At 38.2% G+C, this 26046-nt stretch overlaps 1 protein-coding gene across 1 annotated transcript in view; it reads right to left on the reverse strand.

The window, feature by feature from the left end:
• Window positions 1-4763: 4763 nt before the first annotated feature.
• The window catches only part of NBEAL1 (neurobeachin like 1), an 80786-nt gene continuing 59503 nt past the window's right edge, over window positions 4764-26046 (reverse strand). The window contains exons 40-56 of the mRNA XM_054173777.1: window positions 25099-25194; window positions 24851-24975; window positions 23458-23598; window positions 23237-23367; window positions 21878-21987; window positions 21255-21372; window positions 20506-20603; window positions 20076-20192; window positions 19482-19571; window positions 17777-17886; window positions 17003-17175; window positions 13701-13795; window positions 11763-11879; window positions 10966-11127; window positions 9864-10012; window positions 9106-9241; window positions 4764-6534 (exon numbers count right to left, since the gene is read on the reverse strand). Coding sequence (XP_054029752.1) covers window positions 6433-6534; window positions 9106-9241; window positions 9864-10012; window positions 10966-11127; window positions 11763-11879; window positions 13701-13795; window positions 17003-17175; window positions 17777-17886; window positions 19482-19571; window positions 20076-20192; window positions 20506-20603; window positions 21255-21372; window positions 21878-21987; window positions 23237-23367; window positions 23458-23598; window positions 24851-24975; window positions 25099-25194 — 2070 coding nt within the window. The 3' untranslated portion in view covers window positions 4764-6432. The remainder of the gene's footprint in view (window positions 6535-9105; window positions 9242-9863; window positions 10013-10965; window positions 11128-11762; window positions 11880-13700; window positions 13796-17002; window positions 17176-17776; window positions 17887-19481; window positions 19572-20075; window positions 20193-20505; window positions 20604-21254; window positions 21373-21877; window positions 21988-23236; window positions 23368-23457; window positions 23599-24850; window positions 24976-25098; window positions 25195-26046) is intronic.

Consider the following 26046-nt stretch of genomic DNA (forward strand, 5'->3'; position numbering starts at 1 on the left):
TCAGACTCATGTATATACAATGCTAATTATGTACAAAAGTGTGCATGTTAAAAATTGTCAGGTTACAAATTTGCAAATCCTAGAAAAGTGCAAAATTTTAAAACATCTTCCACCATGCTGTACAGAAAATCCATCATTACCCAATATACACACTCCTAAAACATACCGATCAAAACAAAGAAAGACATACAGTATACTCTTAAAGCACCCAGAAGGGAAAAAGATATTGCACAGAAGACTGACAGCAAATTCATTACAGTGCCTGAAAGCTCATTCTTGAAAGTAGGTACTTCCACCACTCCTCAGACCTAACGTTTAACTCTTAAAGGCATTTTTTTGGCATTTAAAAGTCCATTTGTAATCACATCATTGCACAATCTCTAAAAATTACCAGAAGACATGGTTAACTGTTGCTTCTCCCTTGTTAGCTTCAATAAATTCATCAAGCAAATGTAGTAGCATCATAGCTTCCTTCCAAACACTGACCAAAGGGAATTAAGTTTTACAAGCAGCATTTCTCTAATTGTGTATTAAGCCGCTCCTGCATAGTGAAGGGTTGAATCAAAACATCTAGCATGTGTTCTCCTTGATTTTTTGTTGTTTTTTCTTTCATGGCTGTAAGCAACAGCTCATAGCTATGCATGACTAAAGCAGTACTGGCAGAAGCAGCACTAAGTTTACTTTAAAATGTTACATCAAGGTAAAAAGTACAGTTCAGTCAACAGGGAAATGCTGAGTAGATTGGAAGCTAAGTAAGTGACCTCTTAAGTTCTGTTAGATCTATGATACATATGGCTGGATGTTTTCTTACTTCAAGCTCAAAACAGCAGCTTTAAACCATAACCTATACTGACCATCATGCTTTTGGGACAGAAGGCATGTTATGAAATTGTGTCTGTGCCGAGTATAATCATGGACCTAAGCTCTGGAAATACTTGCCAAATTTCCCAAGTCCTGTAGATGAAAATAGAACACAGGACTGGAGGAATTCTCTCCTGAAGAGAAGACATGATACACCTATTTTATCTGGCCATTTGGGTAAATGGTAACTAAAAGGTGGACACACCAGCTTTCCATGGATGCACAGCAAAAAGGTGAATTAAAATCAAAACAAAGAGTACCTTTGATTAAACACTACAAGTAGTTCCTTACACATGAAGTATTCAAGACTGCAGTAAGGTTAACAACACTTGCATATGGGCTATGCTGCCACTCAGGCATTTCTGCATTCAGGCATCTGATGACTATAATAGTGAAGAGCAGCACAACAGTATTTTTTTACCTTTTTTAACTTCCTTTAAAGTATGTGCTAAGAGCAACAGTTAGTGATAATGAGAATTTGACTTCTTGGGATGGAAGGAAAGACATCTTCTAAACAGTTCAGTTGAGTCTATGTCATGAAACCACTGCAGAAAAACTACTGCTCTGCCCAAGACAAGATTATTAACAAGTGTCATGTTTGCAACTGAAACTCAAATGATTGAAGACATAGCTTTTAAGCCAAATATCCTGGAAAGCACTGATGCATGTGCTTGAATCTCCACTCAAATATAACCCTAAACTAGTGCTTTAATCTAACACTATACATTAGATCAGCCCTCAGGTTAACATTAGGATATGCACTGATATGTAACTTAAAAAAAATAATTCTTTGAATGGGGGGAAAAAAAATTCACAGCACCTAACCTCAGCATCTAACCTAGCCAGCAACATGCCTTTTAACAGTGGAAGAGGAGTGCCTTCAGCTGACAATACAGAGTAAGCATCTACACAGATTCTCAATGTAGGAGCAGAAGGAGGCTGACCACTCCTCCCCTTCCTATCTCTAAAGCTCCTTACCATACTGTAATTCATAACATACACATTTTCAACTAAATACACATATACAGTAAAAGCCTTGTGAAGCTTGCTGAACCTGTATTTTCTAGTGAGTCTGCAGAGAAAAACAGGAGGAGGGAGACATGGTCTACGGAAGTGAGGTATACAGCTCCCACTAAGGCAAGAGTTAAAACAACTACTTAATTATTGTGCATTAGAAATAGAATGAAATTATCATTCCTGCAGGACTATCTACCTTAAAGCAAGCTGATGTAGGACTGTGACCAGTCTCACACAGAATTTTTACAGTGCAGAAAGTTTGTTCTTTGTACTCTACTTAAAGGACCCAATACAATTTTAAACAAGATCCTTAAAAAGCAGCCAATTGACTAAAGCATGTAAAGACTTGGATAAGCCAGTTTTGTGATAATATTGACAACATAAAGTGTACCAAAGGAAAAAAATAAACCAGCTTGTTTATATCAGGGTTGCACAACAGCAAAACAACAGAAAGTGTACATGGAGGTGTTATAGTTTTGTTGGTTTCGCTTTGGTGAAGGTTTGTTGGGTTTTGGGGGTTTGTTTTTGTTTGTCTTTTTTTTTGGGGGTGGTGGTGGTTTTGGGTGTGTTTTCTTTAATTTGGGGTTCTTTTGTTTGATTGCTGGGGTTTGTTGTTGTTGTTCTTTTTTTGGTTGTTTGTTAGTTTTTTTGTTTGTTTGTTAGGCTTCCTAAAACTGAATTTCCACAATATGCATTTGCCACCAGGAGAAGTACAGACAGTTTAAGATTTGGATTATTATTTTGTGCTGGTGTTGGTAAAGTACATGGCTGATAGAAGACATGGTTTCTAGATATCCTATAGGCAAATATTAGATAAGTATCTTGATACAGAATAATTCACAGAAGTCAGATGCTAACTTGGACAGCAAAAATTTAACTTTCTGAATGCTTGTACAGTACAAAACCGCATAAACGAGATGAGATTTTTCATTGTAGATAAAAAGACAACTGAAATTACTATCAAGAATTTTAAGTAAACTGATAAAGAGCAATTTTTAAAACATTTTACTTGAAAGAAAGGAAATGGGTCTTCTAAATACCATTCTTTGGTATGCAAGTTCCAAGCTGTTTTGGAGAAGTTGCTCAATACTAACTACTTGATCTCATTTATGTACAGGTATGAAATGAGACTCATTTTTCAGTTTTTAGACATGTATATTTACACTCCCACTTACTTTACTCAGCTTCAAAGATAAGCCCATCTTAAACTTGGTAAGTATCATTAGAGTTGTTCCAAAAAGTAACAGTGAGAAAATCTTGACAAATGTACTGTTATGAAACAATTGTTGCCTAAGATTTGTTTATTCTGAATTCCCAATCAGGATTCTCTCATCTAACAGGTTTTTCTTAATACTTAAATCTTATTTCAAAAGCAAAGGAGTATCTTATTTCACCAGTACTACAGGGGGGAAGTGATCCTAAGCTTTACTGACTCAAAGAATTATCAAAGTCAGTTTACTAATTTACTGTGCACTGCATAATGGACTGCAATTGACCCAATCTAAACTACTGATCAGAGAAATTTTCTACATTTAAAGAGATTTATACAAATAAGTTAAAACCAAAGAAACACCATACCAGCTACTGCTCACACTTAGGACCTGTATGTTTTATTTAAAGCTGATTTTAGATAAAAGCAAAGTGCGTATCTTCAAACCTATGGGGGTCTTCCCAGAGGGCATCTAGCATCAAGTGTGTGATGGTGTATACCTCCCATCCTCAAAGACCACATAAAAGATTAAAAGGCAGAAGATGCTGCCACTCTGTGTACAGCATGAAGCAGCTCAGAGCTCACTCATCCCCCTCCTCATTCTGCTGCTGCTTTGTGCTGAGCACAAGGTAGCCTTAAGTTTGAAAGCTTAAGAGCTGTTCACATTTAAACCTGTTACAGGTATTTGTGAAGATCATCCAATGTTTGTGATGCACTGAAATGATGGCATTCAAATGTCGAAGCTCTTCACCATTAAAGTCTTTAATCTCCAATTATTGCAACTCCGTCATATTTAACTGACACAGTGTATTCAGTGTTCTTTATTAAACTACTAAAACATTAATTCAACTGTTGTATAACCGTACCTAAGGACATTTTCAAACCCATGTGCAAACCCTGCTGTGCAACAGACAGAAAACTGCTCTCACCAAACATTATGAAAGACCTATCTTCTCCATTTTTCCACTTGATTCTGATAGCCCAAAGCATCATCATTTCCCACCCCTTTCTCCTGCAAGTAAATATTTAACCTCATATATGCATTTAAACAGAACCTATATGCATGCTTATAAAAACTCAATGCCCCAAATCAGTTACCTTTTCAGTTTCCCATAATACAAATTAATCTCACATTCTGAGCTGAAATTCTTCTAAAGCACTCTTGAACAAGCTCCCCTGAAATCCCTTCATGAAATCATAATGGACAAACATACTGTACATATACACACTTAATACTTCTAGTGTATCATTAGTATTTTCACTGGATACATAATTGATTTAAAATAGTGTTTTTTCACTTTTCTGCAACTCATTTAAAAATATAGGATGTGGGGGTTTTGGCATTCATGGTGTCTGAAAAAAACACACCACTCTAAGTTTGGAAATGTAATCCTCTCTTGGCAAGTGACTCAGGCAAAATTATTTTCTCCTAACTTTCCAGATGATCCAGTCTGTCACAGTGATGAGTTACAATATTGCTACTATGCATAGACCCACTTGCTCACTAGTCTGATGTATTATTTCATCTACAAAAGTCAAGAAAAAGCAACATAACTTTCTTTACACAGCACACTAATCAGTCACTAAGAAAGACTTCTTTTTTCCAGTAAAAAAATTAGGAGGAGAAAACAGTTTTTAAGGAGACTAACAGAACTTGTGAAGATTATCCTTTTGTGGGGTAAGTACTACCATTTCTACAAAGTTAAGAAATACTGTGCTATAAGTTCACAAAATGAGTTTACACATGATGGAATTCCTCAGGTAGTTCAACAGCTCCCCAGCCACAGGGAATATCTGATAACATTTATAGGTGATACAAGACACATTCATTTCTTTAAATAAATAAAAATAACAAGAAAAATGATGGAAGAGGGGAAAAAAAGGGGTAGCCAAAAGGGAACATACTAGCTAACAATCATTTATAGCTCTGCCTTTTATCTATATTCCCCTTAGCCCATGGTATTTTCTCCTCTGAACAGACACGTATATACATATATACACATATATACATACGAACATACACACATATATACACGTACACACGCACCTTCACACACCAATCCAAACCTTCGTGCTTTTCCTTCAATCCCAGGCTTTTCTAGTAGTATAGTGTTTATCATTTAAGTTATTAACATCACCAAAATGTTAGAATTATAAGAAAACACACACCCTTTTAGCATCACATATTGCTAAACCCCAAAAAATCAGTAATGGCTTCCCCAAAGTAGGCCATACAATCTGTAACTATTTTGTTGGATATAGCTCATGTAAGGATCTAGTGTTTTCTTTTCCCAGGTCTTAGAGACATCTTGAAAATGTATCCGTTATCTGTTTCCATGATTGCTTTTATAGGGGGAAAACAAACAAACAAAAACATGTGGCTAACAACTGGTTTGGTGCTATCAAGCCAAGAAACAAACAGATATGATTAAACTGAATTGTGCTGCAATGTTTTTTAAATGATTTTGCAATAGGAATATACATTTTGTTTGTGGGAGCTCCCTTACTAATGAAGCAATTTGACCAATAGAGATGCTGATTATTCCTCTGTACTTCTTCAAGATATGAAATATATTATGGCATCTCTTGGTGTGTGTATTTAGTCTATTGAACAATATAAATAATTTCCAGCAGCAAGTATTTCCTACCTCCTTCAGCTCCTTCACCATCTTCAACTCCTTTGAAGTTAATTCATGACTGTACTTTAAACAATTTCTATAATCAAGTAGTGCAATACAGATGTTCCTTGCAGAACACCCTAAAACTGGAACTACACAAAACAAGATAGCAACAGCCATTTACAGGATCAAATGGCAATAAATTGTTCATTGGGCTAAAAATATATTGGAAAGGTTTTAACTCTTAGCTATCCCAATTTTGAATCTGACCACCACAATTGCCAGAATTTTAGCATACTGTTGGGGAAGTCACAGTATCGTCAAAGCAAAGCCAAATATCTTCTTTGTGATCAAGGAGCACCTGACCCTATTAAGCTTTAAATCAAATGCTACTTATCTTGAATTCAACTGCCAAGATTGGGTTTTGAGACTTCAGTTTTGTGAGCTTTTTGTTGGCTTTTTTATTTGGTTGGTTTCGGTTGTTTCTCTCCTTTTTTTGCTGAAACAGTTTTGGCAGCTATTTAGAGGGATTGAGCAGTGACCAAGTTAAGGAAAAATATGCAAGCGAACTAACTTGCATGGGTACATATTCTTATTACTATACCTCTACCATAGGTTTATCTTCAAGACTTAAGAACCAAGCTCCTGAATGCTGAGATATATGTTTAAAACAACCAAAAGATTAAACCTATTTCTGGAATCCATGAAAGAAGGTAGAAGCAGCAATCACTTGGAATCTTGAGTGTTATATTCAGTCTCTCCTGATGAAATCTGGCTGAGCCGTTTGCTTGATCCCCACAGCTTTCGGGAAAGCTGACCTGAGCGTATCTGTTTAAAAGTAATTCAGAGAAACACAAGGAGGGGGAAGGGATAAGGTGGATAAATTAAAAAGGAATTCAGACACTGATTCTGGTGAAATGCAGACACCACAATGTACTGCATAAACAAAAATTACACCAACAAAAATTATTTGAAAACAAACCAGAAGTTACACTTAGGGATGATTCTTGGGACTGACAAAAAACAACAGACAAAACGCTAAACACAGTCTTCTCTGATCCTGAATGGCTAACGGGATATTGCCAAGTAATGCATACTTAATACTGAACCTACTTGAAATGGATTAGAAACAGTGTTTAGATTGCTATTTTGATAGGAAGGAAAAAAAGAGGTGAATGTCAAGCAAAACCAAATTAGAGGGACATTTTGGTTTAGAGCTTTCAAATAGAAATTGCTAGAAGTGAAAAGGAAAAGAAAACCAAATGCAGGACAGGGATGGCAGAATGAAGAAAAGAGAGAAAGGTTATCTCCTGGTGTCAGATCTATAGAGATTAACAAAGATCCTAGGTGAAATGCTCAGAGTAAAACTTAAAGCAGAAATAACTCATACTGAATATTCCATAAGTAAACACAGGCAGCCAGAGGCCACATTAAATCCAGCATCTGGTAGGTCTGCCATCTGACAACAACTTGTAAGAAACTGTTTCAGTATACTCCTTAAGTAAAAGGCTTATGATTGGCCAGTAATGATCAGCCTGACAGATGATTAGGTTATGAAACTCCTTGTTACTTAATAAATGAGATGCATGCCCAGCAGTTAGTACTAAAACCAAGCCTGCTTAAGAACTGTATCATCACAGCTGCAGCATTCTAGAAAAGGCACAGTGCTGACAGGGATTAATACTAACAGATGATAATACCCCAGACTTCTTCACCATCTCAAACAGATAACTAATTGTTAAAAATACAGCAACATTTACTATACTTGACTTCATACTGGATACTGTCAATGCAGAAACACCAAAGGCCAATCATAATACCAAGCAGCATTTCACTTTATGCACAATAAAGGACAGTTTATCCCTTTATCCTAAGGATCAATATCACCATCTGAAATGCAACACTGTCTTCTGTTTAAGGATAAAATTCTAGTAATTAATATATTCATTTCAAGCTACAAATAAATCAATCAACAAATAAATACCCACATACACACACTTCTCAAATATATTGATTGATGCTATCATAGAAAACTAGAATATCTGAGACATAGTCTTGTGCTTTTTAATTATTACTTTTTTAAAGAAAAAAAAAAATCTATTTAGAGGGATATTAAGCTTGAAAAATCATCTGCATTGTAAACAGAAAATCCTGAAAGAGAGTAACCGGAAAGCCTCTACATTCATATAAGGAATCCAGTCTTTGGACAAAACTGTCTCTCCGTAGTTAGAAAAATAGATGTGATTAAGAACTGAAGACATAGGGGGAAAAAAAAACAAACACAACCCCAAAACAAAAAAAAAAAAAAAAAAAAAAAAGAACTCAAAAAGCCTTCAGTCTAATGATACACAAATTTCAGCCTTCAAAAGATCTTGTGGAACAAGAAGCTTTGAAATTACAGTGACTTAAAAATCTGCTGGTACAAATATATATTTAACCACATCATAAGCAGCTTTTTGTCAATTCTACAGTAGGAAAACGCTGTCCCACTAGAAGCCAGTGGAAACCTCCCATCCCCATCTGCTGAAAGCATAATCAGGCTACCATTGTGTGAAGACCGTTTCAAATAATCATCTATGCATCTCCTAGCTAAAACATTTTAAAATACTGGCAAAGTCGCTCTATTTTAACAAAATATAAAATTAAATTAAGACACACTTTTCTGGCATGTACTAAAGGTCATGCAAAAGTGATAATCACATTCTCAAATAAATGCACTGTAGCACAACAGATCAGGTTATAAAAAGAAGCAGGTTTAAGTTAAATCAAGTACGCTGAAAGTCATGATGAGAAGTACTGAAAGTAAAAATCTGGTTTGATCAAGAAAAATTTGGCATAGCTATTTGATGGATGCTCTGTATTTGATATTGCATATGCAGTACCAACAAGTTTATATTCACCATATGGAGCACAGAGCATATTGGGAACCTACACAAATGATTCTTTTCACATTGCAATCAGAAACTCGTAACAGAAAGAAATATTCCCCCCCACGTCAGTCAATGCATATTAAAAGATATCTGTCAGAAACCATAAAAAGTAAAGAAAAGTAGTTTGCTCTCTTTCATTTCCAATTTTCTTCTGGAATATTATTTCATCAAGAAGTGGCTGACAACACTACCACATTCTGAAAAGGTTAGCTACTATGGCTTCGCTTATAAAGTGATAAAGTCTGGAAGTTAGTTCAGCTGAGTTTCCCATCTGTGATCCCTACATACCTTTGATTCTTAATGAGAAAGTTCAGTAGAGCAGTCTCAAAAGTTACTTCTTTCCCACTGAAAACTGAAATTTGCTTTTAAATTTACCCTGCCATAGAGGAGACCTCTTGCTCAATTGGAAAGCAGAAATAAGTGAACTTCCCACTGTTCGGTAGAAAAAGTTCTTGACGGCGGGTTTTACCTCTGCTGGCTTGCCAACACCAACGATAATCAACTTGCCATCCTCCAAACCAACAAGGATGTGGCTGTACTCCTTGGTGACAGAAATGCAGTGAATTGGCAGTCGCATGGCTAAGGGGGAGATGCTCAGATTCAGGCTGAAAGGAACAAAAAACACACAGAAAGCACCTCATGTATTTGTCTGCATACACTGCAAGGAATCACACTGTGGTTAAAACTGCTGTTCACAGGATGTACTACAAACCAGTTCTCAAGGATCTAGTTTGAAATGTCAGTTATTAAAAATAAAAGGTATGGATGGGTAAATCAGTAAATTGACATATTTTTACCAAAGAACAGTAACATTAGTCCCACAACTGCCTAAGTGGCACAAATCACTCCCATTCTGAGGGGCAGTAGAGCTCTCCAGAGGGTAGCAGTGAAGTAGAGCTTAAAATTCAGTGTACTACATGAAGCTTGATCCTGACAGATCCTGAGCTCCCAGTAACTAATCAGACATGGGGACAATCACTGCTTGCAAATGTCAGACACAGCTCTTCCTAAATGAGATAAATGCCTCAGATTAATGGGGTCTGGTACAATTTCTCATTTTTCTCTGCTCCCTATCTTTGTTCCCCCCTAACTTTTTTTTTTTTTTCCCTAGGAGCACAGAGAAAAGCAATGTCTGCTACCTACAGTACCAAGCAAAGTCCAAGTTACACAGCCAAATAAGCCTCTATATTGCATCTCACTAATATGCTACCAATGGTGGTACATTACCTGTAGAGATCCCGTATAGAAAGAAATCCCTGTAAGCTTCCCATCACGATATACTCGCCGGTCACACACATATCTGACACTTCCTCCTTCAGAGTTTCAGAACCCAGGTATTTTCCATTGACAGAATAGAGATGTAATGCATTCTTATCCTGAACAGATCAAAAATAATCTGTCACAGAGGACTGATGGGATCAAGAGAGTATTATTTATATCTTTAGCTCACTAACAGGAACTAACTTGAGCAGTCACCCCTAGACAGTACTGCTGACAGCAGTTTCCTTATTGAATGAAACAAGAGCCTGTATGCAGTATGTACACCAGGTCCTCTGCAAAAAGTTTTGAAGGTAATATCTAACCTATTCAATTCCAAACTTTCTAGAAATATCCATGGATTTCAAGGACAGATCCCTATTTCATAAGGGTTTTTGTTACCAAAGCAAAAAGGAAGCGAGTGTTCCCATTTGCACAAAGATAGGTCCAGAAGCTTCTTCTGGACAAAAAAAAAATAAAAATTAAAAATTCCTGACAGAATGAAGTGAACATAACCATCTTATGTTCTTCCAGCCTGACAATACCTTGGCCTCTTCTCTCCCCATCTTCCCAATGCAGCTAGCATGCCTACATCCAATAAATTTGTCTTCCAAGAAATGTCCCATGCTCACAGAAATGATAACAGCTTTCTCATTACTAAAGCAACTACACAGCTATGGAACAGACCGAGTAAGTGATACTGTGAACCTGACAGCTCTCTCCAATCAAAACCTAAGAAAAACCAGTGGTCACTGGGCATCTTGCACCCAGAACTTACTGCTCCCCTTATAAGCTTCTGTTTCTAAGCACAGCAAAACTTGTTTGCCCTGGTTTTCCATTCCAAAGCAGCTCTCCCTGGAAGACTCACTAGTGCATGCTTGGCCATCTTCCTTGCAGTTGTTTGGAAATTCTGATGAAACTTATACGGTATGTCTGAGGTAATTCTTTTAAGAAAATTTTACTCAAATTGGCTAGCAAAGTAGAAATCCAAAAACAGACAGCATGCTCGAAAAACCTCATTACTTTAGGAAATAAGGATAAAGAAACAGAGATATTCTATGAATCTAAGTACCTTAAGAGTAGTTTTTCCTTCTATGCTGGTGTGGACAACTATATGGCCTTCCCAAGACACAGCCAAATTAGGAACAGTCAGCAGCAGGGAACTCTCACAAGGTGGTCGTAATGTCCTCACATATTGACCTTTCCGAATAGTGCGGACAATAACAGTCCCATCCTGCAGCAGACAGACTTTGTGAAGTTCTTACTCAGCAGGTAAGTTACCACAACATACAGAAAATGTATTTAAATTCAGAGGGAATGTTTTGAAAGCACTGAAATCCTTAACTGGAGATCATGACTCCTGAGTATCAGGAACTACACACAAAGATGTCTTCTTTTCAAGGCCATGTCCAGTAGGCATATGAAAAAAGCTAATGCAAACAGGATATGAGGAGATGGATGGGCAGCAGATCAACCATTTGATAGGTCACATATGTGAGTAGGCATTATGTGCACTAGAGTCAAGAGTTCAGCAGCCTGCCAATGTAGTACAGTAAGTTAGAGCATGAGTAAGCTGCTGTTTCTGTTAGAAGCTTAACATCTCCAAGTCCACACATGTTAAAGCTCATCTGTGCAGAATAACACAACATGGTAGCCAAGGCCTGTGCTGTGCAGAGCTGCTGGAGAGAGCCTGATTTAAGGAGGCAGCAAGAGAGATAGCACATATCTTGATGTGCAAGGCTGACAAAAAAACCCAAACACATAACATGATATAGTAAAATTTGTTGTATTATTCTTAATCAACTTCAAACAAACTCCACAGTTTGCATAGAAAAGAGGTAAAAGAGAAAGAAGTATGAGGATGCTTACCCGGGATCCTGATACTGCCATGTCCAGTTCAGTGCTGATGCCAACACTCGAAACTTCATCGGTATGCCCATAAAGGATCTGTAATGGCTTAGGTGCCAGGCCTACAGGCACTCCTCCCTGAGAGTAACAAAAAGTGCAATGACACATTCTCTTGCAGCTGAAGGACAAACAAAAAATAAATTTCTGGTATCTTCAGTATGGGTTGTGAGAGATGTATATATGACACAGGCCAAAACCAAAGGCTTAACTCACCGATTCCAATTTCAACTTGCTGCCTTTTATGTCAGCAGCCCTATTTACTGAAATCACAAGAATAAATGAACATACAGATACTATGTGGATGTGAAATACAGAGTTACTTCCTTCTATCCCATCAAATGTCCAGGTATGCAATGACCACAAGTGTGGTCACAGCCAAGCTTAAAGAAGCTGAAAGCTGTTTTTGTTTAAAATCACAGCAACTCTGTTCCACTTCCTAAGGAAAAGTAAGGAAATAATCCCTCTCAGTGACTACCATTAGTATGATGTGCAAAGAAAATCTTGCAATAATATTAATTAAAAATAGTAGTTTTCCCATATGACCACAGGGCATCAAAACAAGTTAGTGCCTTTGTTCCAGTGAGTGTACTGTCAGCACAGACTTATTCTCAAACCAGTTCTAATGCAAGACCTGTGCTTAGAGTGATGGCACAATATGAACTCTATTCTCATTTCTGCAACAGAAATTTGACTACCAAGCTTTGAAAGCCTGAAACATGCAGAAATGAAGAACAACTGCCAAAACACAGAGCTGGGGAAGAAGATGCAATGGAAAACAGATAGGTATGATGGAAGTTACAGTGTGCAGTCCATTGCTGGCACTTTGTAAAGACTAAGTTAAAACCTTCACAAGAAGAATTTACGATGCAAACAACATCATTTATCTCTCCATTCAATAAAAAAAATACTTTAAAAATATTAACAACTCTAAATGATTATAATCTCCAGAGCATGACTTATTTAACTCACACTGAAAAGATAAAGCAAATATTTCCTACATTTATATTTACTTGAGACAAAAAACCCAGTAATACTACTGTGAGCACTAAGGTTTCACCTTTTTGACCATACACCATCGATACAATGTTCTTGAAAGAATTATAAACACTCTTACCATAAAGAAAGCATCCATAAAAACACATACAGTTATGCATCACTGTACTGGTTTAATATGCTGGGTTTAGTTCAGTGGTAAGAACAAGGTGACCTAACCAAATGTACTGTCCATAACATGACAGCTCCCTCTTGCAGTTAACCCTACTTGTGTATCAGAAATTCTACTCACAATCCTACTTGCAATCAAAAATTAACATTCAAAATGCATTACAATAGAAATGGCCTTACATTTTGAGTGTATGTACACAAATGCATCACACAAACACTTTCATTCTGTGAAGGCACAAGACCAACATGTAAAGAATTCTAACATGCCAGGTAACAGACTAGTGTTGCCTTTGTTAACTCCTAGGGTAGTCATCAGTACTTCCCAGAAAGGAAATGCAATGCTAAAATGCAACTACTGGAGTGAGCAGCAGTCCAGAAATGTAAAAATCATCAACTATAAACATTGTTCTGGTCTCAAACAATCTCTCTCTTCTTCCATTCTTCCACCTGTACAACAGGGAATAGTATTTGCTTATCCTAAAAATAATCTATGAAATCTTTAAGAGTGCATCTGAAAGTCTGTATTTCTGCTATGTGCATAATTGACGTATATAGAAAACATTTCAAACACACAAGACAACAGAAGTAACAAAATTACTATAAAATAATCCACTTTGGTCAACTATCCTCCCTGCAAAACTAAAAGAATGGAAATCAAGACATCATCGTAGTAAAAAAGAGAAGCACAAAAAAGCATTCAGAAAATGCTTCTCAGAGTATGCCTCAATAACCTACCTGCTGAACTATTTGCCATATGATACAGGTAGTATCTCTGGAGCCTGAAATTAAATGAATTCCACAGTAGTCTATGGCCAAGCAGGTCACAATATCTAGATAAAGGAAAGAAAACAGGTAGTTATCACACAGAGTGACAATGTGCATGCAGTACGTCTGCAAAGCATTGTTTTTCAGTCAGAGTGAAATATTCTGTGGTGAGGGTTGATAAGACTGTAGTAAACAACAAAGTCATTGCACAGCCAGGTGAACCAACTCGACTTCATCAGCTTTGCTACCTAAAAGTAGCAACCATGCTTTATTTTGAAAGGCCATTAAAACATCAAGTATTTATGTATAACCATGATTAACGTATTCTCCTGTTCTTATGATGCCACACCTTTATAACTGTTATGCTTGTCTGTCCAAGAGGAACTGGAAGTCTTGGCTCACCAGGAAAAATATGACGTAGGTGCCATTACAAAAACATGGTGGGACAATTCACACAATTGGAGTACTACACTGGATGGTTACAAGCTCGTCAGGTGAGACAGACGAAAGAGAAGAGGAGGAAGGGTGGCCCTGTATATCAGGGCATCTCTTGATGCCACACAGCTTGAGGCTGAAAGGATTGAGTGCCTGTGGGTTAAAATCAGAGGGAGGGCTAACAAAACTAACATGCTGTTTGGAGTCTGTTATAGACCACCCAACCAGGATGAAGAGGTTGATGAAATATTCTATAAACAACTGGAAGCTGTCTCAAGATCATCAGACCTTGTCCTTGTGGATGACTTTAACCTGCCAGACATCTGCTGGGAACTTAACTCAGCAGAGAGGAGGCAGTCCAGAAGGTTCTTAGAGTGTATGGAGGACAGCTTCTTGATGCAGCTGTTAAGCAAGCCTACCAGGGGTCTGGCTCTGCCCGACCTGCTGTTCTCCAATAGAGAAGGGCTGGTGGGACATGTGATGGTTATGAGGCTGTCCAGGGTGCAGTGATCATGAGATAGTGGAGTTTTCAATATGCAGGGAAATAAGGAGGAGCAGTAACAGAACCCTCACTTTGGACTTCCAGAGGGCAGACTTCAGCTTATTTAAACAACTAATTTTTATAGGTTACCCTGGGTAGCAGCCCTTCACAAAAAAGGGGTCCAGGATGTTTGGACCTACTCTAAACTGGAGCTCTTGAAGGCACGGGAACAGGCTGTGCCCATGAGGCGAAAGATGACCCGGCGGGGAAGGTGACCAGCCTGGAGGCAGGGGGGAAGGTGACCAGCAAGCAGCTCTTGAAGGAATTAAGGGAAAAAAAGAGGATGTATCCCCTTTGGAAAGGGGGGAGGCAACTCATGATATGTGTAAGGATGTTGTTAGATCATGTAGGAGAAAAATTAAGGGAGGCAAAAGCCCAGTTAGAACTTAAGCTGGCCACTTCTGTGAAAGACAATAAAAAGCATTTTTATAAAAATATTAATGCTAAAAAGAGGGGCAAGAAGAACCTCCACTCTTTATTGGACCTGGAGGGGAACACTGTAACTAAAGATGAGGAAAAGGCTGAGGTACTCAATACCTTCTTTGCCTCCATTTTCAACTGTAAGGCAGGAGGACTTCAGGATAATTGGCCTCCTGAACTGGTAGATGGGGTCAGGGGGCAGTATAATCCCCCTGAAATCCACGAGGAAGTAGTTAGGGACTTGCTGAGCCACTTGGATACTCACAAGTCCATAGGACCAGATGGATTCCATCCTAGGGTGCTGAAAGAGCTGGCAGATGAGCTGGCCAAGCTGCTCTCTATCATTTACCACCAGTCCTGGCTCACTGGAGAGCTCCCAGATGACTGGAAACTGGCCAGTGTGATGCCCATCCACAAGAAGGGCCGGATGGAGGAACCTGCAAACTACAGGCCTGTCAGCCTGACCTCAGTGCCAGGAAAGAGTATGGAGCAGATCATCCTGGGGGCAAACACAGCGCACCTGCAGGATGGCCAAGGGATCAGGCCCAGCCAACATGGATTTAGGAAGGGCAGGTCCTGCCTGACCAACCTGATCTCCTTCTATGATCTGGTGACCTGCCTGGTGGATGGGGGGAAGGCTGTGGATGTAGTCCACCTGGACTTCAGAAGGTCTTTGACACTGTCCCCCACAGCAAATTCCTGGCCAAGCTGTCAGCTCGTGGCTTGGACAGGAGCACTCTGCACTGGGTTAGGAACTGGTTGCAGGGCTGAGCCCAGAGAGTGGGGTGAATGGTGCCACATCCAGCTGGCAGCCAGTCATTGGTGGTGCCCCCCAGGGATCAGTGCTGGGCCTCATCCTGTTCAATATCTTTATTGATGATCTGGATGAGGGGATTTAGTCCACCATTAGTAAGTTTGCAGATGACACCAAGTTGGGAGCAGGTGTTGATCTGTTAGAGGGTGAAGGGCTCTCCAGAGGGACCCTGACAGGCTGGACAGATGGGCGGAGTCCAACAGGATGGCATTTAACAAATCCAAGTGCCGGGTGCTGCACTTTGGTCACAACAGCCCCATGCAGTGCTACAGGCTGGGGTCAGAGTGGCTGGAAAGCGGCCAAGCAGAAAGGAACCTGGGGGTACTGGTAAACAGCCGGCTGAACATGAACCAGCAGTGTGACCAGGTGACCAAGAGGGCCAATGGCATCTTGGCCTGCATCAGAAATAGTGTGGCCAGCAGGAGCAGGGAAGTCATTGTGCCCCTGTACTCAGCACTGGTTAGGTCACACCTTGAGTACTGTGTCCAGTTCTGGGCCACTCAATTTAAGGACGTTGAGACTCTTGAACATGTCCAGAGAAGGGCAAGAAGGCTGGGGAGAGGATTGGAGCACAAGCCCTGTGAGGAGAGGCTGAGGGAGCTGGGGTTGCTTAGCCTGGAGAAGAGGAGGCTCAGGGGAGACTTTATTGCTCCCTACAACTACCTGAAAGGAGGTAGTAGACAGGTATGGGTTGGTCTCTTCTCCCAGGCAACCAGCACCAGAACAAGAGGACACAGTCTCAAGCTGCACCAGGGGAAGTTTAGGCTGGAGGTGAAGAGAAAGCTCTTCACAGAGAGAGTTGTTAGTCATTGGAATGTGCTGCCCAGGGAGGTGGTGGAGTCACCGTCTGGAGGTGTTCAAAAAGGGACTGGACGTGGCACTTGAAGCCATGGTTCAGTTAGTCATGGGGTGTTGGGTGATAGATTGGACTTGATGATCTCTGAGGTCTTTTCCAACCTTATTGATTCTATGAAGTCCACTGGCTGTAGTTCTTTTTAAAATGACCAAACATCAAGTACAATAGATATAACCTTTCATTCAACAATATAAAGAGTTACTAACCCATGTGCCTGATGTGCTGTCCAATCAGCTTGCCTTTTGTAAGAGAGGTCACTCTGATGCTGTTGTCCCAGTGTCCTCCACTAAAGAGCAATTTTGCATCATGGGATACTGCAAACAACTTAGAAGTGATGTTCAGCCCTGGTGCAAAAGGACCACTCATGTTGCGTTGTGTTCTGTAGGCAAATGATAAGCAGTTAACGAGTAACCTTAGTTGATATCAATGTCTTTTGTATTTCCTACATTCTTCAAAATGAGTAAGAAGAGACTATACTTAAAAAGTTAAATTCATTGCTATCAGCAAGCGAAAACAAAATTTCACCTTAGATCTTGTCTATCTTTTAGGCAATTTGATTCTGTATGGATAACTCATGTCCCTACTAAGTACTGTAACACTAAAAAAAAAAAAGGAACCCAAAGAAACTAAACCACCACATATACCACACTATAGTGTAAGGAAGGATGAAGACAGCCCATCTCAGATTCCAAGCTGAGTTTTTATGCTTGAGTTTTACGATTAGAAAAAACAAACAAAACAAAACAAAAAATCCAACACGTGAAGTAGCTCTAAGAATGAAGAACCCTGAAATGCCACTTACATAATCCTTTACCAGAACAATGCTACAGAGGAGAGGCAGTATTACTGAAGTTCAGAAGATGCATTCTTAGGTGAAAGCTTAGACAATGCAAACAGCACAATCCACTGATTGTTGGACAAATGCTGTATTTTATTATGGTAGATGCATTCATCTGCACCCCTCCTCATCATTTGCTTACTTGGGATTTGTCACTGTTGTGTCTCTGATGAATGTAAAATAGTTGGAGATATTTTTGTCATAAGGTAGCCATCCATGAGTTCCAATTATGCAGTTCAGACTTGCTGTTACCTAAAAAAGTTTGATAGAAAAAAAAATACTTAAACTACAAGCATATTTTCTGCTTGCCTGTGATGGTAATGGAGTTGCAGAAAATAGCCTTCCTGAGAACTGACCGTAAGGGAGAAAAGCACACACACATTACTCCCTGCAACTGTTTTGTTGATGAGTTAATCCACATGTGGCAAGTATTACCAAGTTAGGAGAGTGTACATTCTAGACAGGTCAGAGAAGCTCAGGCAGAAAGGGAGAAGGAAAGAAACAAAAATCCCAAACACAAAAAAATGCAGCAAATCAATCCCCTCAAATAATTAATTTAGTTCAAGTGATTCTCCTCTTTGAAATAGTAATCATTACTAGTTCACATCTTAACATAGGATTTTCAGCAGATATTTAGAAAAAACACAATGTGAATTTTAGATGTGTCCAAATGACATAAGCACATACCACATGACGCTAGGACAGTAAGTTTGACCTACAAAGTAGGAATGCTGAAAAATAATATTCTTTCCTGCATAAGATATGTATTAGTGCACAGCAGCCAATACACAGACCTTATATACTGCTGTAAATACTCTGTTCATCACTCAGCCATTTACCACAGTACCAGCACCTCTCTTTGTCAGTGTAAAAGTTAATTTCAGTGCAAGCCTTTGGAGTGTGTACACACCACATACAGTGCAGTTTAATATATGGGTTGGAAAGTAATTACAAATATAATGATAACATTAACAACTCAATTCCGTCATTTTAAAGCTGGTCTGCATTGCATTAGGAAATCAACTGCTGCTATAGAATGGGATTAAGTGGGAAACTTGCAATACACCTCACTACAACTTACACTCATGTCTCCTCATCTCTTAAACCATTCAACAAATCAGCCAGGCTTCTCTACAGAAGACAAATACTTACCTTAGAGCTGACATTGATTATAGGCTAAAGAGATACATCTGAACAGGAACACTGAAGAACTGTTTCTATACAACTGTGTGGTGGGTTGAGAGAGAAGGCCCAGCTTCCCCTCCCCCACTAACTAGGAATGGGGGGAAAAAAACACAACTAACTCAGCCGGTGAAGCAAAGGGGAACGCTGTATTTACAAAGCAATGACCGATGCAGGGAATTTATGTACACAAATATACAAAATTTACAATATATACAGAAATATACAGTAAAGAAACAAAAACAGGAACAAGAGCCCCGGCAGAGGGGGTTTCCCCCTGTCCCCCCTTCACCCCCCTACCTCCCTTTTTTCCCCAAAGAGGGTTAGAACGAGAAAAGGGGAGTTAACGAGCAGAGGCCTAGAGCAGGGCAGGATTAATGCTTATTAATGCTAATCTGTTATTTTGGCCAGAAGCCCAGACAGCTGGAAGGGGTGAGCGAGAGGAATCAAACTGCCGAAAGTTCCAGCTGCACTGAAACTTAAAATCATACTCCCACCTATCTACCAATGAAATTCATTCAGAATACAATATATTTACAAAACATTTAGCCAGCTCTGTCCCTTTCTTAAAGGCACAGCCTCAAACGGTCACAAACCGTTATGAAAAAAAACCAACAAACCAACCTGTCTGCAGTCTAACAATAGTATTGACACATGCAACTCACCAAGATCTCTGGACTTCCCTGAGAAATAAAGGACCGTGACTGATTTCTGGGAACAACCGCTTTGACAATGGGCACACCATCACTGATTCCCTAAGAGAAAGGAAATGGTTTTGGTCCCATTATATGCAAGAGCAAAAGGACAATCACCAGCAAAACGTAAGGCCCAAAGCCTCTGGAATCAATGTCAGATGTGTACTCTAAGGCACAGGCACACACATATTCAGTTGATGCAGGTATGCTTCGTCACAAAACAGAAATTAAACCCTGAATCTTTCCTGAATCCATGAGTTTAGCTACTAAGTTCAATGAGTCTTCAGATACCATCAGTGACATTTTTAGCCTTCTTGGTTTGGTGGCTAACTTAATAGTCAAACAAGACCCACACACAAGCAGCCATGGCATACAAATTTATGGGATTCAATCTCCACGAAGCTAACCAAAGAGACAAAGTTACTTTTATACACTTCACATTTTAAATTATTTTCTTTAAATAGGAAGCAAGTTTATTTTCATCTAGGTTATGATCTTTTGTTTCAACTACATTAGAAGTTTCAGACTATACTTTAAACACTTCCAAGTAACATATCTATCTACCTCTATGAAGAATGACTTCAGTTCAGTGAGGTGCTGGAAGAGATTCAGAGTAGAGGTATCACTTTTTGTCAGTCTTTGCACTACTTCTTCTGCTGACAGCCTTTGTGGATGGGGCTCCTAGAAAACAGTATTTGAAAAAATATCAAAATGAGACAATATTATCCACCTAGTCAAGTCATAGAAGATACTCAGAATCTTATTGGCAAATCCATGAGAAAACAGACTCTTAAGCTCCTAATTTACCATCTTAAAGTAAATTAATTTATTTTGAAAAGGTATGCTAAATTTCCATCAGTGCGACCTTTGCAAATGGGAAGGACTTAACATTCCTAAAATTACAAACCATTATCTTTTCATTTTTTTCAGAAGTCCTTTCTAACAGTCAGATTTAACCTCAAAGGTCTGATTGAGACGGAAGAAAGAGCATTACCTTTAACAACTGACAGGGAGTTTGCCCAAAATTGTTTATCATCCCTTCTAAAGCTTTCCTTTCCTTCTCATCTGTTAAAGCATCCAAATCCACAGCCCCTGGATCACGAGCAGAATGATGAAGGGCAGAAAAAAGGACATATTCCAACAAATTATTGAGAACTGGTGTGGTCAGTAAATGTTGAAAAACCTAAAATTCTTGCAGCATTATCACTCTTTACCCCAGAAAAGCCTCCAAACATCATCTCCACAGAAACACAATCTGAAAACTCCATTCTGCATGTGGAATTTAAAGAGTAAGTGCAAGAACTTGCAAGTTTTTGTGTTCTAAAATGAATTTAATATACTTCACATGCAGTTTCAATAGTTTTTGTTTTTAAGCAACTTGCTTTGACTCCTAAACCAGAAGAAACCTCTTACCACAAGTACTATTAAGCAAGCAAATGATAAATGAACAAAATCCCCCAAGAACTTTCAGAAACAATATACAAATGAACTTCCCTTTAAAACAACAAAAAACCCCACCAAAATCAAACCACAACTTTTTTTAAGTTCACAATGTCTGATCAAAGCATTAAATATTGTGGTTATTTAACTACAGATTACAAATTATACTGCCATATTTCATCTGTAATTTCCTGGCCTTAGTATATGCTTCTATATGGGATGGTCACAAATTCAGTGTTTTCTGTCTAACACTCAAAGCCCACGAGTCTGATGACAATGACAAGAGAGCATACTGCTTTGTACCTTCATAAGTACAATAATAGAACACATTGAGTGCTTCCACTGCAGCTGGTCCCCTCTGCTTGTAGCCAAAAATTAAATCTATCCATTCATGAAGATGAGCAGAAACATACTCAGATTCCTAGAAGAGAAGAATGTTCTTTTAAGAATAAGAAAAGTGCTGTTGCCTTCTTGAAGTATTTACTGTTTTACATGAAAGATATTTAATTCCTGAACTAAGAGTATCCACGAACCAGGTATACAGCAATGGACAGGGCAGAAGCACAATAATATCCATGTGTTAAAGTAACTGTCAAGTAAGACATAGCACACTAGACTGCTGAAATTCAACTGTGCAAGGGAAGGTAAGCTGCTACTTCCCTAATACCATATAGAATAACTTACAAAAAACAAGGGAAGCCTTATCACCTAACCCCATCTTATTCTGCATTTTATTTCCTAAGGCAACAAATTTCCTAAAGATTAGTATCTTCAGGCTCTTTACTTTTTTATTTTTAGCATTCTACTGACATGCACAGTGCTTTTAACTGGAACTGTAGTTCAAATGTAATCCCAGTATTTTATACAGTGAAATATGCATGTATATTTTCTTTATTATTACTTCATAAATATACACATCATCTTACCAGAGCCTTCCTGTGTTTATAAATGAAGTCTTCTGGGGAGTGGGCCCATTTAGGGAGAACAACATCATTTACCACCTCCTTGGATATTTGAAGCTGACCTAAGTTAAAACCTGGTGAATAATTTAGAGAATTTTAAGAGTTACTACAAAATATTTCAAATATCTTGATTTCTAAATAAAGATGTAAAAGTATTCCTTTCTCAGTACAAAGGAAGGACATTGAAAAATTCTTAATGCAAATCTCCAATAACCCTCCCACTGACACAGGAGGCCAAGTTCTGCTATTAATGTTTAAAATGTTAAATGATACAGGATAAGAATTGTTGAAAGCATCTAAATGACTTCAAAGCTGAAGTCCCAACTTAAAAGCAGTGTGAACGTATTACACATCTCTCTATATACATATCTGCATTTGCCTTCCTTTTTTTTTTTTAACCAGGATTAAGAGTCCAAAACTTTTTAATGAGGTTATTTTTAAGAATGAAGTTACTCACAGTTTTAAATGATTGTAGAATCAAGGCTTTCAAGAACTCTTAATTCCCACCAGCTTGCACGAGAACAACTCTAAACACTTAAATGACTTTTGAAAATGATTTGGCTGTTTCCAATTTTTGTAATTTGTAACTCTAGCAGATTGCAGCTAGCAGACTAAACTAGCAGCAGCAAAAACATACAATTCCACTTTTCAATTACATAATAGGAAGATAAACAATTCCCTGAGCAATAAATGGCTACAACTCTCATTTCAGAATGCAGAACACTGTCTTTTCCATCAGCCTTACATAGGGGTGAAACTGCTGCTGTCATCTTGTTTTTCCTTCTTTTGATGGCTACTGAAAGCTAACATGGCTCTACAATCAGGAGTCTTAAACACTGCACTGCAAGGCAACAGTAGGAAGCAGAAAATAAGCTGTTTGCCTGTGGCAAATAGAAGACCTTTCCTGTTTGAGTATGTCCAAACTCTATCATTCAATGAACCCAGTAAAAAGAATACTAATTAATCTGTATTAACGTTTGCTATTTAATCAGCATTAACTATTGCTAACTTTTTCAAACATCCAAATGGCATCTCTGATATTTTACATCAGGTAAACAACACTATTTTTAGCTATCCCTAAGCCCACAGTCTGAATTTTAAACAAATTTTAACTTTTAAGCATTTAGGCTGTCCTCACACAATTGGTGTGCTCATTGAACAGTTTGGAGTCATCATTACAATTAAAAGTAATTTCTACAAGTATACTGTAAAGGTAAAATAAGAAGCACTCCACCACGTTCATAAATGGACGTAACAATTCTTTTCTGAAGAATACACGAACAGTTTTCTGTATTCTCAAAATATTCTGAGCAGTCACTTTACCATTTTGATTCTCCAAGAACTCTGGAAAGTAGAAGAACTCTGGGATAAGTTCCTTGACATCATTGGGGTTGTCCATGAGAGCCTGCCAGGTGGCAGGAATAGAATGGAACTGCCTGTCAGCACAGTCAAATCTGTAGGTAAGAAAATTCAGGTTAGACTTTGATCATGTTCTCAGCAAAAGGACCAAAAATAAAGGTGCTGCTTATTTGCTCACTGCATACCTGCCACTTTGAAGTTCAATGTGAAGTGTTGTGAAAGGTTCCACCCGAATGAGGTAATGCATGACACCAGCAGCATTTGAGTAATGTGTCCCATAGTGAAATTTGTCAATTATCCCAAGGGGATCTTCGAAATTTTCATATCTAAAAAAACCCAAACCTTTATAAACACAACTGAGCACTAGAGCTGTAGAGATTACATTTATTGTAGACAAGGATTCAAAAGAAACAATCACAGCAATCCATAAGAAAAAAAAAATACAGTAAGTCCCATTAAACACATAGAGTCTCATTCTGACTTAGAAGTGCCTAAACAAAAGACTGCTGAAAGACAGAAATGTACACTGGATGAAGCCTTTGCATGCCTGTTCTTATGCTCTTCCCTAGGCATTTGTTATCAGCTGTCAGAAGCAAGATAGGTATGATTTAGCGTGACTATATACAACAGACAAAATATCCCACACCACTAAGCTCAATATTTATTATTGAAAGAATTTATTCAAGTTTCCTGCAAGACATAAAACAGATACATATATATATAAAAATAAAAGGGAGTGTGCATGTGACTGTGTCAGGATGCAGAAGAGAGATTTTATCTAACACTTATGCCCATTTCCTTTTCTCCTGGCAAAAATCACTCTGCAGTTCCACACCACCCTCTGACACATTCCTCAGTGTCACAAGACCAGTAAGAGAAATTATAGTCGGACATACTTCTAGGGAACAAATTTCATTATAGTCAGGGACAGAACCTAATAATTCAAACAAAATTGTCCATGTTCCAAATTTATAGAAAAAAAGCTGGTTTTGGAAGATGCCTGACAAGTGCAATCTCATATTATTGCACACACACTTTCCTTGTGAGCAAAACGGGGAAGGATCACTACAGCAATACATTTGTGTATGTGCTTCTCATTCCTATCTGAGGAAGAGCTGCTTGAAGATGCTGAGTTATATTTTATTTCAAAAGATGATAATCTGTGCTTTTAAAAATGAGTAGGAAACAGATTTAGGATAAATGCTACCTCTCAACACAGGCAGCTTAAAACACTGGTATGATTTCACATTCCTTATCATGAAGCAGACATAAGACAGTATGTCTCTTCAAGCTGCTGGGCCATTAAATTAAGTCTTTCTACAGCCTTTCGTTTTTTTTATCTCTATATCTGAGAAACAACTGAAAATTTACAACAGTAGGTTTGTCCTTCCAGTGGCATATAAGGAAACTCATCTGAATGCCGCAAGAATAACAAATCAACAACCTTTGCAAATCCATCTGTGATGTTATAAAACTAGCTCTTAAGAACTTCACCCTTACAACTTTATTTTTAAAATGTGTTATTAGCCTGGAGGCTCAAAAAGATAGAGACACATAATTCAGTGTTCAAATACATACTTCTCTTTCACAGCCTTCGCATTCTTTTCATTTACCACTCCTATGGGTTTGGAGAGATCCCTAAAGACTGCAGGATTATTCAGGTCCAGCTCTTCTGAAGTATAATCTTGCAAAATCCAGGGAAACTACAGAAAAAGGATTAGGAAAAAAAAAAAAGTCCAAGATGAAATTTAAACTAAAACTCCATCTTTCAGAATAGAAAAAACATATTTAAATTCGGCAAATATTTGATTTTATTTTTTCATTACCACAGGATACTGAGCAAGGTCATTGTAAGTTCGTCCTGCCATTGTGTTCAGCTGAATAAGGTAGTCAAAATTGGATATTTCTCTGTTCACCCATTTCTGAAGGGAGAGAAAAAAAAAAAAAAAAGGAGAGTGCATGGAAGTCACTATGTCAAAGATAACACCAGTGTCAGCATTTATCTGCTAAAGAATAGCATTGCAAAGTGAAAGGCATAGGACTAGGAATGATACGGAGGCCAAATATAATTTCTGCCAGTAAGTTTATTTTCCCTTCGATTCAATGACTGTGCTGCCTATACTTCAATGAAATCACGTCCCTGATTGATCCCAGTACTGTTTTAAATACGGACGATCAGCCTCAGAAGAAAGAAGGAGAAGAAAAACAGAAACAACAGAAACAAAAAGAAGGCAGATAAACAGGTACTGAGGAAAAGGGACCACAGCTTCAAAATCCATTAGAGTTCTAAGGCAAAAACTTCTTGAGTTCTTGCAGGGACTCAAATAACACTGTCCTTGGGCCTTTGTTCCACTATTGTATTTTTAAACCAAAGAACAGACACAGCTGTGCTCAGAAAATCTACCTATAATGTGATGGACACTTTCCATTATAGGTGCTACTTTCTCCTTGTAAATATACAACATGACAGCTTTTATCATTAGGGAAATAAATAAAAACTGAAGTAATGCCAATATCTTTAAAAGTAATTTGTAAATCTGCCTCCCGCAACGAAAACAGTAATTGTGGCTTAAAGAAATGAAAGACAAAAACACATTTACTACCTTTAAAAATGTACCAATGTGTAGTTATACAAACATTTTGACATTATGCTTTTATAGCAGTATTAATTCTCTTAATACCATATTTCCTGCCTAATTTTTATACAGTTTTTGTTGAAAGCCCTGCCATGCAAAGGTAATGGGGAAAATTATTTGCACATGCAGTAAAAGAAG

Source organism: Dryobates pubescens, chromosome 2 (assembly GCF_014839835.1).
Source record: "Dryobates pubescens isolate bDryPub1 chromosome 2, bDryPub1.pri, whole genome shotgun sequence".
Taxonomy (NCBI): Eukaryota; Metazoa; Chordata; class Aves; order Piciformes; family Picidae; genus Dryobates; species Dryobates pubescens.